Source organism: Lissotriton helveticus, chromosome 3_1 (genome assembly GCF_964261635.1).
Source record: "Lissotriton helveticus chromosome 3_1, aLisHel1.1, whole genome shotgun sequence".
Classification (NCBI taxonomy): Eukaryota; Metazoa; Chordata; class Amphibia; order Caudata; family Salamandridae; genus Lissotriton; species Lissotriton helveticus.
In genome coordinates this window covers 396,215,824-396,232,192 of record NC_136061.1, presented here as the reverse complement: position 1 = coordinate 396,232,192, position 16,369 = coordinate 396,215,824, and the positions used below count along the sequence as shown (strand labels likewise).

The 16,369-nt window shown below is 46.8% G+C and overlaps 2 protein-coding genes across 4 annotated transcripts in view; one reads left to right on the top strand and one right to left on the bottom strand.

Moving 5' to 3' along the window:
* The window catches only part of SERPINF1 (serpin family F member 1), a 61,406-nt gene extending 60,644 nt beyond the window's left edge, over nucleotides 1-762 (top strand). Inside the window, exon 8 of the mRNA XM_078680152.1 lies at nucleotides 177-762. Coding sequence (XP_078536278.1) covers nucleotides 177-430 — 254 coding nt within the window. The 3' untranslated portion in view covers nucleotides 431-762. The remainder of the gene's footprint in view (nucleotides 1-176) is intronic.
* Nucleotides 763-9,551: 8,789 nt separating this feature from the next.
* SMYD4 (SET and MYND domain containing 4) overlaps nucleotides 9,552-16,369 on the bottom strand; it is a 157,404-nt gene continuing 150,586 nt past the window's right edge. For 2 of the 3 annotated variants that reach the window (XM_078680146.1, XM_078680147.1), the window contains exons 9-11: nucleotides 13,469-13,585; nucleotides 12,642-12,765; nucleotides 9,874-10,171 (exon numbers count right to left, since the gene is read on the bottom strand). In XM_078680146.1, the coding sequence (XP_078536272.1) occupies nucleotides 10,003-10,171; nucleotides 12,642-12,765; nucleotides 13,469-13,585 (410 nt within the window). In that variant the 3' untranslated portion in view covers nucleotides 9,874-10,002. Of the gene's footprint in view, nucleotides 10,172-12,641; nucleotides 12,766-13,468; nucleotides 13,586-16,369 lie in introns of all 3 variants that reach the window. The other variant, XM_078680148.1, reaches the window with a different exon arrangement.

The following is a 16,369-nucleotide window of genomic DNA, read 5'->3' as shown; positions in this document are numbered from 1 at the left end:
GCTGTGAACGCACAGATATACATAGTGTGACATGAGCTGCTGTGGAATACCCTTTGTGAATGTTAAAGAGTTTTGTAAGCAAACCTTTATTAGCTCAGCATTAATGAGATTTGTGCTCTCATCTCTCTTCCCTCCCTCTTTCCCCTGCTTCTTTCTACCCTTCTTACCCTCTGCAGAGCTCGAGTCTCTCTCCACTTTGCCTGACTTCAACAAACTCACTGCCAAAGCTTTGAAGATCACCCAGGTAAAGCACAAGGCCTTGCTGGAGCTAAACGAAGATGGAGATGAGGGTCTTACGATAGCAGTGCCGCCCACCCGCGTGGGACTCACCCTCGATTACCACATAGATCGCCCCTTCATCTTTGTCCTGAGGGACGACACAACTGGCACTCTCCTCTTCATCGGCAAAGTTATGGACCCCAGGGGGTAACCTTTGCGAGCTGTTGGATGTTACCACACTGAATGGCACCTTCGAGAAAGACTGGGGTGTTGTTAGAGTGGCAAACTCTAGTCTGCTCCTCCGATTACTGGAATAGCCTCCATGTTCCTGCTCCCACACAGGACAGCCTTGGGTCCCTCTTTCCAGCTGCTGCTTCCATGTGCATGCACCTTCTCTGATCTGCTTTGCTCAGTCTTTACATTTTCATAATTGTGATGGCCCTTCCAAGTAATATAAGAGTAGTCGAAATTGTTCCTCTACATCTCTGCTCTGTCACACTGTATTTTTTTCAACTGTTGTGCTGATAAAACTTTTAAACCTTGTGTAAGAATGACAATGCCAGAGTGGTGTGGAAGACCCACAAAATATAAAGGTGGTGGGGGCCTGCAATGAGACAATTGTACTTTTGCTGACTCAATCACAGTGCTGTAGCTTTGCAGACAATTTGAACCCTACACAAGCTATCTTAGAATACTGTATCATATGAATGAACATAAAACTAGGTGACAACAAGGTGTAACACACGAGGGAATGTACAAGATGCTACACACAGAGCCTTGGTGTGAGTCACACACATACAAATGCACTTCGCAAATCTCGGAAATATGGAGTACTTCGCCCTGCCCTATGGCACACTGATGATACAAGCAGATGGGGCAGGTTCTATTGTCCAGCCAACCGTCCCACACGTTAATCCACAAACACCACATCACATTACTACCCCCTCATAAATCGACATCTGTAAGGACCAGAACATGTAAACATTCAAGCAGAGTCTAAACACTCCACAACCAACAGAAACACTAATCAGATCAAGTCTCTTGGTACTCCAGACCAAGGTTCGTCCGGATCGAATCCACTCGTGCATACATACATTGCACTCCCACTAATGCTCCAAATCTGAACTTAAATTAAATATGTCAACTCAAGCATCCAGGCAAATAAAAACAAATTGCCACCACTAAAAATGTCACACACAATATGGGGGAGTGCTAATGCCTATGATGAAAGACCACAAACAAGTGGTGTAAGAGGGAGAAGACCTACCTCTAAAGCAGCGGTCGTCACCACTCATACTGTGGCATCCAACTAACCAAAGAGGACAAGAGAAATCATTAAATTAACAACAAGGCTCACCCAAACACCATCAAATGAAATGACTCCAAACTAAGTAACAAAGTGACAGAGCACCGACTCTCATCTGCATCCTCCAATCTGACAGACCACATATGAAGTGCACATTGGCGGGCCTCACCTCTTGCATACATCCACGGCCACTAACACTCCGAGGACACAAAATAGAACACCCTTCTTTGATTAGAGTCTGTTGATATTATGCACAAATAACCAATGTACACCCACATGAAATAAAAAAAAACACCCAAACATAGACAAAAATGGACCACTCAGCAAAGTTTTATTCTGGAAGAGGTGTGGCGCAGCGGCCAGGTATGCCTGACTCCGGACCACAGGGTTCACGGTTCGATCCCTGGCTCCGGCAGCAGGTTAGCCCAGCACTATGTGACTCTCGGCAATAGCTTGCTTAATCTTCCAGACGGCCCCTAGCGTAAATTTAAATGCTGGCATTTACATTTATTCTAATCCATCATCTTCCAAACAATTCACCCACGCCTATCAACTAAAGGTCAACACACTGCAAAGCCTCATAGACAGGCCCTTTTTCTAAAACTAACCCAATCGTCCATCCTCCATCTCAAAAGGTGCAACAAACATCCCACACACTAGATTATGAGAACCTAAGGACAGTGATCTATCTACACTACATAGTGTAAAACGCGGTCCAACATTTTAAACTTAAAAAACAAACTACTGAAATTCACCAGTTCTAGTTAACGGAGGTAGCTATAACCTGCTACCCCGCCATGCAGTGTTGCCATAATTAGGTCCTTTCAAATGTCATCAGTCCTGTTATCACAGTTGTCACTTAACATCATGAGTGATGCAATATGTGAGGGTATAAACAGTGCAGTCCAAACTCTGTGGTCAGGCAACCCAGCGCACGACCTTTGGCCACAGTGCGAAACGTAGGAGGGTGCAGGATCTAGGCCAAGCTCTGCACCCAACCGTGCATGGGCAGCCATACAGAGCTTGGGGGTGGATGCAACCCCCGTGGGCCAGCAACCCCGGGTAGGATTGGGTGCAGGGCCTTGCCCCATGGGCAGCCAACCCAAATGATTAAGCAACGCCCCAGTTCCTCACTTCTTTCTGCAACGCCAAGGATCCGCGTTTCACCCACTTAGTATGCTTCCTCTTGCTTCTTTTGTACAAAGTCCAGAGGGGAGGTACCTCCAGGGGATAGAACTGAGTTGTTGGTGCCTGCTATTATCAGGAAGGTTCAAAGAGAAGCAGAAAATAATTTGGAAAAATATTCTTTATTCAAGACAACATTTTCTTAAACAGTGAAGTATCATGGGGCATTCCAGTTCATCTCGGGAGTTGCTCAACTCCCTGTCTACCAAATCTCTTGCAGACACACTGAAGACTGCTCATAGGGGCAACTCTGAGGACAGAGTAGAGAAAAACTGTCGGATCAAGCTAGATATCCCCTTGTTGGCAGACGTATTAATGGGACAGATTCCCTGCAGGCCACAGGTGACAGCAGGGCACAGGGAAGTTCCTTACAGGAGCTATGATGGCAGCAAGAAGCAGACACTTTCTTCAAGGTCACAGATCATAAAGCTAGACTTCTTGTCGTTTCCTACGGGTCAGGCAGGCACACAGCTACAAGTACAGAAGCTGACTTCAGGCTGAGGACACACACATGTCAAGACGTTTTAGGTACAAAGGTATAATTAATGTTGGTTAAACAGTACACTGACAGTCCAAAGTCCCTCTGTTAATGCAGGATTTTCGGTTGTTCTGACTGCAGGACAGCACACCAGAAATGTCTGTGTACAACAATGTTTTAAAAGGTGGAGCCTGGTGAGCAAGCAGAGTCACACACACTGTCCCTACATGCACTAACTCTATGCACTTCAGCCATCTACTTGTTCTCCATGTCAAGGGTTATACAGGTTCACATGAATATATAATAGCATGAGAAAGCTCTTCACTTTGGCGGGGCAGCCTACTTGGAATATCCATTTCAGCCAAAAATATTCTTCAGGATGCTTTGGCCAAAATAAGCAACTGACTCTGAGTTGAAGAAAAAAAAAGGAGTAAAAATGTCCTACAGATGACACCTAAAGGAATGTTGGACTGAAAGGTTACTAATTAGACTGGATACTCTCAAGATGAGAACTACCTACCTTAGCCTAGTATCCTATGATGTATTACATTGCTTGCCATGAAATCTCAACATCCATAACAATGCTTGGATAGCTTTCATGCTACCCAGGTAGAGCTTAAAAGCACTATGTAATTCTTGGGTAGGAAAGGCTCTCTTTGCCTCAGAGAACACGCCAGAAAAAAAGAAGTCAGAAAAAAAGGGATCATAAAAAATGCAGTTCGTGCAAAAAATACATGCAAGGCTCATGGTAGTAAGTGAATTCATAGAAAAACGAAAAAAGAGAAACCAAATTGGAGGAAATCAAATCATGGAAAACTAATTTTAAGAAAAGACAATTTTAAGGAAATGCAAAAAAATCGAAAATTGAAAGAAACATTTTGCATTTTAAAGGAAAGATCATTTTAAAGAAAACCCCAAATGACATTACATTTGGGCGGAATCTAGGACTACTGTTGGGGTTATGGGCTTAGGGATGGATTATTTTTAGGGTAATGAGGGGTTCTTAGAGGTCAGGAATAATTGGCGTTAGGTCATAGAATGGGGTTTTTAGGGTTCAGAGATGGATGGAGTATAGGGGTGGTGAGTGCTTTTAGGGTTCATGGATGAGTGGTGTTTAGGTGTGTGAGGTGTTTTCAGGTTTCAGGGATGGGTGTAGTGTAAGGGTGTTGAGAAGTTTTAGGGTTCATGGATGGGTAGACTTTAGGACTAGTGAGAGTTTTTAAGGTTCCATTATGGGTAGCGGCTGGGGTGGTGAAGAGTTTGTAGGGTTCAGGATGCGGTGGAGTCTAGGGTGGTGAGAGGGTTTTATGAATTCAGGGATGGGTGGAGTTTAGATGTAGAAATGGGGTTTTAGAATTCAGGGATTAGTAGTTTACGGTGATGAGTTCTTATGGGTCATGGATGGCTGGTGTTTAAGGGTGGTGAGGGTTTTTTAGAGTTCAAGGAAGGGTGGGGTTTGGGTGTGCTGAGGTGTTTTAAGGGGTATGGGATGGATGAGATTTAAGCATGGAAAGGCCTTTTAGGGTTCAGAAATGGGTGGGGTAAGGGCAAGTGATTTTAGGGTTCAAGCATAGTGGATTTTTGAGGGTAGGAAGGGCTTTTAGGCTTCAGGGATGTGTTGTTCAGGTGTGGTGAGGGGCTTTAGGGGACAGGGATTGATGGTGTTTAGAGGTTGTGAGGCGTCAGCGATGGATGTTGTTTACAGGAGGTGATGAGTTGGAGAATTAAAAACATCTGAAGTATTTGTCTGACAATGTAGACTATATAAAAATGAAATAATGTACCCTGAAGTAAAACACTGAAATATATATCTCAAACAAAAATGTTTCTGAAAGTAAGACCTGCGACCATGGCATTACATATAATTAATAAGCATTCTGAAAATTTCCATTATAACAGTTTAGAAGAAATGGTTTCTCAGTAAGGGTGTTCATTGAAATAGTTTTTCTATTAAATTACATACAACCAGGCTCGTAGGGTTGAAGAGCAGGCAATTCATGAATGCTCCGTCCACTGACACAGATACCACACTCCAGGCCACTCGTTTATAGTCACTGGTGGCCGCAGGTTCAAAACATTTATAAGGACAAAGCACAATATTATGAGCCCAAACTAGATTGGGCTTTCTGACACTTAGAGATAAGCGTAGCATTAATTAATGAAGAGGATGAAAGTGTTAGGGGAGAGAAGCTCCACTTGCAGCTCCAGTGTGTTAATATTTAGAAACCTGTTCTGAACACAGACTGAGGATGGCGGTGGGCAGTGCTGCTGCAATATTTCAGAGTTCAGGTGTATGGTTATTGCAAGATCTGCAGGGAGACACGTTTCTGCAAGTTGATCAGACTCAGGACCATCGTAGTGTTTCCAATGTTAGAAAGATTGTACAATAAGTACTGGAACTTCTATTTAACTCATTCAAACCCCTGGATATTCTAAAGATCCTAACTCTCTTCAATAAAACAGTGCATCATCCTTCCCTTGCGGATGGCTGTAATACAAAGGTTTCTAGGTTATTCCTACCCACTGTGGACACTAGGTAATGGAAGCTGGAGTGGGAAGGCCTGCACTTTCCTAGCTTTCTGCCTTTCTAACTTCTTGCACACAGCACATCTCGCTGAACCCATTTCAATATCACCACTAATAAAGCATGGTAGGTTTGGCACTAGTGCCAAAGCATGATTGGGTTGACCCTACTGCCAAGCAACCGCATGCATGCACCCAGTGGTGGCTACTTTGGAGGCCTACAACATCTGCTAACACCTGTATGATGACAACAGCCAGTTCAACAGCAAGGTGGATGACGCATCTAGAGATCAACATCAAAAAGCAAAATGTTAGCAAGATGTCCAGCGGGGGTTGAAGTGTAATAACCATTTTTTTTTTAAATCGGTTTTATGTTGCATTGTGTACAACCAAAACATAATATTAACAGTAAACAATGCCCCCCCCCGATGACAATCATGTGCAACCCTAGACACAGGAGTGCATTTCCGCTATCCAACAGACTGTATCGTCCAGGAGTCTGCAACCTCCCCGCTTCTGGCCAGGTACAATGCAGGCTTCATTCTACCCTCAGTGGCTCTTCTCCCATTTGCTGGTACCTCATTTATTCACCTGGTATGGGACCCCATGCCTAACCTTTTATGTCATCTGAGCAGTCCGGTATCTCCACGGACCCCATACTTTAACGATTTCCTGGGGGCATGATCGTCAGCTCGCATGAACCAGTTCATGTTGATTTTCCATCTGGATAATGAAAAGTCTATCCACAATTAGTGTTACTTAAGTGTACCCGTAGACTTTCTGTAGCTAATAACTTTACCTTTCTCTTGGCCTTATCACTGGCAGCTCCTACAACACCTATACAAGAAGTCCACAATCTAGGCATGCTGTTCGATAATTCTCTTTCATCCCTATGAATAACCCAACCACCATGAGTCCATTCCATCAGCTGCAACTATTCGGAGGAGTCCTCGCCCATTACATCGTCTAAGAGCTCGTTGTAGATGGACCACTGTAATCCTTCCTAAAATGGGCCTATAAAGCTTCTCTCAAGCTCCAGAGAATTCAGAAGCATATCACAGGGTTGATACTTGATCTCAGGGGATAGGACCCCCTCCAGGCTGCTCCGAAGGCTTTACAATAGCTCCAGGGAATACTGGAAGTTCCCACTAGCGATAGACTCACTTATTAGTACCTTGGGCTTGTGAGGATTTCGGGATAGGCCCAACAGATTTAAACCAAGCGGGTATTTCAATGTACATTCTTGTACTGTAGAGGTTAGACAGTATCGTGTATAAAGATTCAAGAAACAAACGCTTTGATCACACCCCAGGGTGTACTCTTTGTACTCTGATGTCCTGGTGTGCAGTACACCTTGTCGTTCAGACTTGTACGCACACAGGATCTGGTAGCAACTGGATTGAGCCTCTGAGAAACCTTTTTCGCTGACAGGAAAAATTGTCCCAAAATGGTATAGGGAGCAACATATAGAGAAAAGAAAGTTTCGTATAACTGAGGCTTTAAGTGACTTTAGCACATCTAAGCCACAAAGTCATCTAGATCCCAAGATGCGGCAAACTCGGACATAAAAACTTATGATTGAGATGAGTGTGTAGATGGCAAGGTAAAAACCTATTAAAAACGAGAACAAAAATCAGTGGGGCCATGTCCGCTATATAAATAACTTCTGTACTACGATAAGCAAAATCACATGACTTGAGTGAGCAGAGCAGGCAGGCATATCAGGGGCGAGAGCACGGCACTGGCACACCATGCACACAATGGTCTGGTATGCGTTGGTACATCAAAGATATCCCAGGGGTATAAAGCGGGGGTGGGAAGGGCTGACAGTGCAAGTAACTTCATTACTCATTAATCAGGAACTTGATTGTTCTCCAGTACATCCATGGCATACACACAATTCCTCCTCCGAGTGTTTAATGAACCTGGCAGGAGCTTGAACAAGCATTTGCAATGCAATAGGTCTTGCAGCTACGCAAGTTAGAGCTATTGGCTCTATGCCTTTTATTTTGGTATTGGTTTTTAAAACATAAATAAAACACATTGTCATTTACAATGGCAATAGCTTAAACTCGCGTAAATGTGAGACCTATTTCATTGCAAATGCTTGTTATTAAAGGTTAGCAGCCACCATTAAAATCCCACTTCCGGTTGGTTCTTCAAGCAGGTTGGTTCAGCCTACACAATCGTATGTGCCTCATTGATTAGAAGGGGTCCGCGTGCAAGGTTTGAAGCATGACAATGCTGACCTGCAAAGTATGATATTGTGTTTTTAAAGTTGGATACAAGTAAAGCTATACTGCTCTTCAGTCCCGAAGTGTGCACCTCCTGCTCTTCTAGTACTGAGACCCCCAAACAGCTGTGCCATGGAACCTCAGTCATGCTCAGAAGCAGCTTCCCATGTTGCAGCACTCAGCCCACACTGAGCGCTGCCCTCGCACCCAACGCTGTCCCTTACACTGATGGGCAACAGATCTCTCTCAATGTGTCTCTATCCTACCAGCCTCTCCTCTGTAGCTTCTGAGACTCGATTGATTGACTTTGTACACTAAACAAATGTGCAGTCTTTACTTCTTTTCCATCCTTTCTCCCCAGACTTCAAATGCCCGCTTCCACGCCCACACCCCGCCGCGGCTGGCACCAGACCCTTTCTTTTACTGCTGCTGAATGCATTTGCTCAGCGAGGTGTGGTCACTGCTCATTGTTGTGGCATTTCTATTCCAAATAGGCAGTTTGGGATGGAGCAGTGGGGGTAGATAAACCCACAATGCACCGCAGACAGAGGCAGAGTGGAACGAGAGATTAGGAACAGGGGGCTGGGGTGGGGGCAGAAGTGACACCCAAGCCAGTCACAGATAAAGTATAGAGTGGGCTGAGCTCTCTGATCACCCCTTAATTAGCCCTACCTCTGTGTGTATAAGATTAATAAATTTGCCACAGTTTGTCCCAACAAAAAACGGTGGGGTCTACATTTGTGATGCATGTGGTATCGATGAGGTGGGTCGCAATAATAAACAAGGCTTCGTGTGGGGACGCTAAGAGACACCCAGGCCAGTCACAGATAAGTATAGAAGTTGTAAAATATTAACCACATGTCTATTTACCTCTACCTGTCCAAAACTTGGTGTCAGTAGCATGGCGGCGTGGTGCTTTACACGAAACTACGTAGAAACAAAATAACTGCAGAATTTAAAAACGCAGGCCTGTGCGAATCTCTGGCCTGGTGGAAAAAGGTAACTCCTGCAGTTTGCGCGCTGATCAGTGAGTGCACACGCTAGTACAATGAAATGTAAATAATTGATCCACATTTCCCAGAGACGAGCATGCATCGTCCTGTCGGGAAGGTTAGGGGGAGAGTGTGGGACTTCATTGCTATGATTTTCTTGCGGTGCCGGTGATAAAATGGCACCCACCAGGCAGGAAAGCAAACCACTGAACTGTGCGCCATTTAAATAATAGAAGCCCTGACTATCGACAACAGGAATGAACAAGCACTCGGAAAAAAAAGAAAGGTACATTAAAACAAACGCAGCCAATGCGGTCGTTTAAATAATAGAAGCCCTGACTGGCGACAAAAGTAATGAACAAGCACTCAAAAAAAAAGCAAGGCACATTAAAACAAGCGTGGCCGAGGCAGCCCGCACTCAAATGAGAAAGAAAGAGTGCTTCCAGACTTATAAATGAAAGCATGTAACTCAGCGAGTAACCCATCCAGTCCGGGTGGGCGGGGCCAAAAGTGGACAGGGTGGTAACCAGGAAGGGCTAAAAAGCCTCACTTACAATAATCACACTCCGTTTACATAACTTATGACGCGAATCAACCAAAATAACGGGCGGAGCTGAAAGCCCAATTCTGAAATGGTATTTATTCCAAGAAGCCCTCGCAGAGCGAGCAGCTCATGCGCGCTGCAACGCCAGGAGAGACCTAAAAAGCATGCATACTTGAACCCAAACACATGTGTGTGAACACACACATACCCAAAAACATACGCCTGTGTATACCCACACACGCATACGAGAAATGCTATGTCCAAATTAAAATAATAGTTCACAGGAAGTCCAAGATTAAGCGAGCAGTGTGAGACTGTCTCAGCTGCATTATATGCCGGTGGGCAGCCCCTCGTGCATCTGACTCCACCACCATGGTCATGGCACACAGGCCTTCATTCCTTTGTAATCCTTCTCATCACGAGCAGAATATGCAGGGCTAGCTTCTCATACCTTTGTGAACTTTTGGACATCTTGTGCAGGAAACCAGGCCCTCCTAAATCCCTTAGTGAGGCTGATAGGTTCAGCTGGCAGGTATTGACTTCATCCGTGACCCTGTGACCTTGAGCAAGTCCAAAAGGCAAGCTTTCATCTCTTGAAGTTCCTGCAGTAGTTCATGCTGAGAGCCATAATGCACTGTTAGAATCTGTTCTGCATTGAGAATGGTCTCCATGGCTTCTGACATAGCACGCCTGAAAACAGGAACAGATACGGAGGGTGTGAGATGAGAAGAATGTGGAAATCACTCTTTGTAACAGCAGGCTTGGTACACTCACTCGTCTGGAACACCAGTGAGACAAACACACTCTTAGGTCCCCACTCAGACAATGAGTTAGCACCTCACATTAATTATCTGTTCTGGGGGCTCTGGGTTCTGTTCCTGGGGTCTTCTGGAGATATACGTGGAGGGGAGTGTCTTTGGTCACTGATCAAAATGTGATATTTGAGAGACAGTCTAAGAACTACATTCTAAATGTGAATTACCATTGAACTACAGTGCGATTCTTAACTTGGTGAAGTGACTCGCTCTTGGAACCCACTGGTTTTTTAGAATCCTGGATTAAGCTGTAAAACAGTTAAAGTGCGTTGGTGCGTCTGATGTGAGTGGTATTGGAAGCAACACTACATCACTCACAGTACTTGAGGACTGTGCCTAAGTGCATCATCTGCCAGTCTCGTAATTCTAAATGCTGAGGTGAAGCTTGTTTGAGCTCGTAGAGGCTGGATTGGCCAGGAGAGTCTCCCTCTCGCTGATGGTGGGCGAGAGGCTCTGTTTGTGGACCTCCAGGCAGACACCCCCATTTAGAATTTGGGGGGTGAGGGTGGTGGTCACTCAGTAGCTAGGAGGGACACACAAAGTCCCAAAAAAAAGTGGGGCACGGTGCAGGGGCCCTGAACATTTATGGAGCCCCGAACACTTCATGGTGGCACTATTCAGTTCAAGGCCAATGAATATCATTGAGTTATGGGAGACTCGGGGAATCCTCATCTTATTCTGATGGGGGGTTGAGGGTGAGGCCCTATCATTTTGCGATACGCCACAATATCGACATTACAGGCGGGGTAAAACCTTGGCGCGTTGCATCAAAAGTTGCCCAATATCAGACCCTCAGGACTGCAGTTCATGAGACAGAACCAGTGGGCAGTCACAGAGTTAAGGGAGCCCCGAATAATTCGCCGTCTGAGGTTGCACGTTCAGTGCATATTTTCGATTTGTTGACTTGAGCTGAACTGGACTATTGGCCCACAACGGATGTGTGATAAAGAAGCTTTTAATCCCCAGTTTTGTACGGTGTTATACGGAGGAAAGCAAACTAGGGGTGGTGTAGCCAAAATATCTAGAAACACAATTAGTTTCTTGAGTGCCACATTTAAGTGACATTTAGGGCTGTGCCAGCCTTATTAATGAATGTAAAAACCACTGACCAGACATGAAACACTGCTTGTCTACTGCCTGCCAGGAGCACAGAGCAGGTTTCTGGGAAATTTAAAAAAAACTTTGGCCACGCATTTACTAGAACTTCATCACCTCTCGAGCCTTACTATTTACACTGATGATCTAAACCCCCTTTAAACAGGGTCTCTCCTTCAACTATTTGACACTCAGTGTATCTTGTGCGCAGACCTGAAGAGCCCCAGAATACTATGCAGAAGGTCTGCCAAACAATTTGCAGAGAGGTCGTTCAGGAGAAATCCATAGGAAATGAAGGATGAAGCCTTCAAAGATACGCAGAACATGGACTCGTAGTGTCAGACCTTGCACCCAGGGCTCAAAGCTAGGTTTCCTGAAAGCCGATTCAAATAAAGAACACAATGTCCCCCTGCGCTTTGACTCGGTAGTCCAAAGAAAGCCCCAAAAAGTGCATAAGGCTTCACATTTCAAACCCCTGTGGTTTGCACAGAGGAGAATCGTGAGCTCGTCCCAGTGCCTGGACCCTGAATGTAACCCGGGTGTGGTGCCCAAAGCTATCGCCAGAGGCCCCCGCAGATAGACTCCGAAAGGTTCCCTGGGTTAATAGTATGGTATTACCCAGGTAAAGGCAAGTTGTTGAGTCCTCAGGGTAGTCTTAGCTAAATTAAATTTAACTGAGTACACCTAAAAACAATGCTTTTTTTAAAGAATTGTCCAGGAGTTGAATGGTTTTCTTGTGACATATTCACATGGTTACCCTAGATAAAAGAGGAATTAAAAAAAATGATTTGAAAATCCCAGAGCGTGAAAGCAGAGCCACAAGACCTCTGCACGCTAACTCCTGGCAGGAGCTCCTGGAGGGACAGGAGCAGGTAGGAGTGGGAGCAGACTGTGCCTGGGTGCAGCTGGGATTGTCCATGTGCTCTCTGTTCTTTATTGCATTTAATAGGGGCTTCCACTGGGGGGGGAGGGGGGGAGGAGGGCAAGGCTACTGGGGACAAACCCTAGTGCTGCTGGGAGCTGATGTACAACTCATGACACCATTGGATGCAGCCAGCATCATCCTGTGCTGCAGAAACAGTGGGGGAACCACTGTGCCACAGGTAGCAGAAGGAACACCACCTCAAACTGACTAGGATAATGGGTTAAACTCTAGTACTACTGGCTGCAGGCAGACTGGCCCTCTTTGGGCGCAGCCCCATCACCGAAGGACACAAGCAGATGAGCAGTATCACTAGATGGCAACTCACCCATTAAAGAAGATCTGCGCTAGCTTGAAGAGTTCATGTCCCAGTTCCATGCTGGATGCCCCGTGTCGTAGCTCCACATTCCTGACACTGTTACGCAGATGCACAGCTGCCGACTGCCAATCACCTGCCAAGACAAAGAACAGAGTCAGAAATCAGAGCTCCATGTTCAATCCTTCCTGTCAGTCACCAGCGACGAAAGGCGTCAGACAATCTGGCTTCCGCTGTGACTGCTGCTCAAGAAGCACACAGCAGCTCTGCTGTCACAGCCCATGGCCAACGATTGCTGAAACAGAGGCGAGTAAAACACCCAAACTCTCAGACATGGATATCAACAAATTAGCTACCATTCCAAGGAGGCGGATAAGACACCAGCAGCCCTGCTACAGGGGACAGGCAGACAAAAGCCAACACATGGGAGACACACAGCCAGGCTCCCTGTCAGCGTGGACCTGATAAAAAACCAGTCAAGACTAGAATTAGCCAATGAGCTTTTTTCTGTCAATACCAACTTCCGGCTAGAAGCCAATGGAAGAGACAGAATACCCAAGCTCTTAATCTCACTGTAGCCTGCTAGTTGTCTGCCACGACTAGGAAATGAGTAAGAGAACAACCTCATCCAATCAAAGCGCTGCGACAGCAACCTCTTCCAATAAAAGAAGCCAGACACAATCTAAATGTTAACGTTTGATACAGGACTTATATTTAACCCACAACCCCGCAGAGCTCCTGATCTCACCATCCGCCCACCCGCCCACCATACTTTCAACCACTTCCTGAAGGTGAGGTGCCTTCCACTATAAAATCTGTGAAGCCAAATAGAAGAATACCGCTTGCAGCATGCGCTCGCGCCAAATGATCTTCGATGCGTGCCGCCAGCACGTGCTCCGAACACAGGAAGCCTTGTGCCCGGGACCGACAGTCTGCCAAAACCTGGAGCGCCAGACCTGGGGAAGAGAAGACACGAGTGAGTGCCTCGGGCTGGTGAGTGAGGAGCCTGTGTGTATCGGTGAGTACCTGAGTGTATTTATAAAGTACACTTGGAGAAATTATTCACCTATGTGCTCAATGACTAATAAATCTTGGTACAAACACAGCTCCATCCAAATCCCTGTCAGAGTTCTTCTGAACACACAAGTTACTACTTGTGTAACGATATATCTGTAAGAGACATTAGTTAGTGATAGATTCCTTACCTTAGAATATACCCAGGCGTCAGACTGGATCCGGAAAGTTTTACTTAGCAGTACCCATGCGCGTCAGTAGGTGGCGTCCTGCGGCTCCGCGTCCGTCACAGGCGTCGTCAGTGCCGAGTTGACGTCACGGAGAGAACTTAGACGCCACCCATGCAGAATGATGTCAGTTCTGTACACGACTTTCCGCGCCAGGAACACAGAGCCATGCAAGATACTGACCATTGGTGCAAAAAACTAGGGCTCTGACAGGGATGACCTTAACCCTAGTAATCAGTTCGCAGAACGGGGAGGATGGGTGGGGAGGTAAGGAATCTATCACTAACTAATGTCTCTTACAGATATATCATTACACAAGTAGTAACTTGTGCATCTGAAAGAGACACGTTAGTGATAGATTCCTTACCTTAGAATAGATACCCCAGCAATACCAACCCCGGAGGTGAGTCTGCCAACAGGATTACACCAGAAAGTCACAGAGCACAGAACGGCCAAAGAAGCTGTCTCTCTGGACCTGACTGTCAAGGCAGTAGTGCTTGGTAAACATGTGCACCGAGGCCCACATAGCCGCCTGACAAATGTCCTGCAAGGGAACGCCGCGTCCCAAGGCAGTAGTGGCTGCAGTCGCCCTGGTCGAATGGGCATGCAGCCCCACAGGAGGCTCCTTGGCCAAGGAGTAACATGCTTTGATACACAAAACGACCCACCGAGAGATGGTCCATTTGTGCACGGCCCAACCTTTTTTGGTGCCCACGTAGCCAACAAAGAGCTGATCATCCACCCATAACTGTTGTGTACGCTGCAGATAGAATGCAAGCGCACGTTTTGGGTCCAGACGGTGGAGCCTATCTTCCTCCCTGGAAGGATGCGGAGGTGGAAAGAAGGTGGGCAAAGTAATGGTCTGCCCGATGTGGAAGGGCACGACAACCTTTGGCAAGAAAGAAGGACGGGCCCTTAGAACCACCTTGTCTGGATGAATTGAAAGGAAAGGAGGTTTGGAAGAAAGAGCCGGAGATCACTCATTCTTCTGGCAGAGGTGATAGCCACCAGGAAAGCCGTCTTTAAAGTGAGAAGACGTAAGGGACAGTTATGAAGGGGCTTAAAAGGAGCGCACATCAAATAAGTCAAAACAAGATTCAGGTCCCACTGAGGAATTATGAAAGGCACGGGAAGAAACGTGAGTGTAATGCCTTTGAGGAAATGGTTAACAACTGGGGACTTAAAAAGCGAAGGCTGATCAGGAAGCCGTAGAAAGGCGGAGATGGCTGAAATATAACCTTTGACAGTGCCCAGAGCAGAGCCCTGCTGGGCCAAGGATAGAAGGAACAGAAGGACCTCAGAAAGAGGGGCAGAAAGGGGACCCACAGACTTTGCTGTGCACCATGCCACAAATCTGTTCCATCTGCAGGCCGTTTTGGTGGAGAGACGCCTGGCTGCCAGAATGACATCACAGACTTCGGGGGGAAGATCGAAAGGTGTCAACTGTCGCCGCTCAATCTCCACACATGGAGGTGGAGGCTGGACAGGTTCAGGTGGAGGACCGTCCCCTGCTGCTGCGACAGAAGATCCTCCCGAAGAGGCAGCCGGATCGGGGGATCGATGCTCATACTGAGTAGCTTGGGATACCAAACTCTTCGAGCCCAGTCGGGAGCCACAAGAATGACTTGGGCCAGTCGTGCCTGATCTTCTTCAGCACTCTGGGCAGAAGTGGTATAGGCGGAAAGGCGTACAACAGACCAGCACTCCACTCGCGACGAAAAGCGTCGACGAGCGAGTGCTCCCTTAGAAATTCCAACGCGCAGAACTGATGGCATTGCGCGTTCTATTCGGTGGCGAATAGATCTAACCAAGGCTCTCCCCACTGCTGAAAGAGACCTTGCGCCACGTCCGAGTTCAGACGCCATTCATGATCCATCAAGCACGGGCGGCTGAGTTAGTCCGCCCTGGCGTTCAGAGAACCTGCCAGGTGTTGAACCACCAAGATAATGCCTTGACGTTTCAGCGATGCCCAGAGGCGCAGAGCTCCTGACATAGGGTCCAGGACCCCACCCCGCCCTGCTTGTTGCAATACCACATGGCGGTGGTGTTGTCCGTGTACACCTGCATCACACTTCCCCGGACAGTGGGAAGGAATGCTTTCAGTGCAAGTCGGATCGCCTGAAGCTCCAAAAGATTGATATGGAGCCTGGACTCCGCTGGAGACCAGAGGCCTCTGATCTCCGCCTCTCCCACGTGACCACCCCATCCCAGGAGGGACGCATCTGTCACCACTGTGTGCTCCATTTGGGGAAGGGAGAGGGATCTGCCACTGACCCAGTTTCGGTTCGGTTCGTGAGCCACCACTGCAATTGTTGTGCTCTGTCCTCCTTGATCTGGACATGATCGGACAGGTTGCCTTGATGCTGCGCCCACTGGAACTTCAGGTCCCACACTGCAGAGCCCGCATATGCCATCTGGCATGTGTCACCAGCAGGATGCAGGAGGCCATCAGGCCCAGGAGCCGTAGGGTCATCCTGACTGAAACCCAGGATAGAGGTC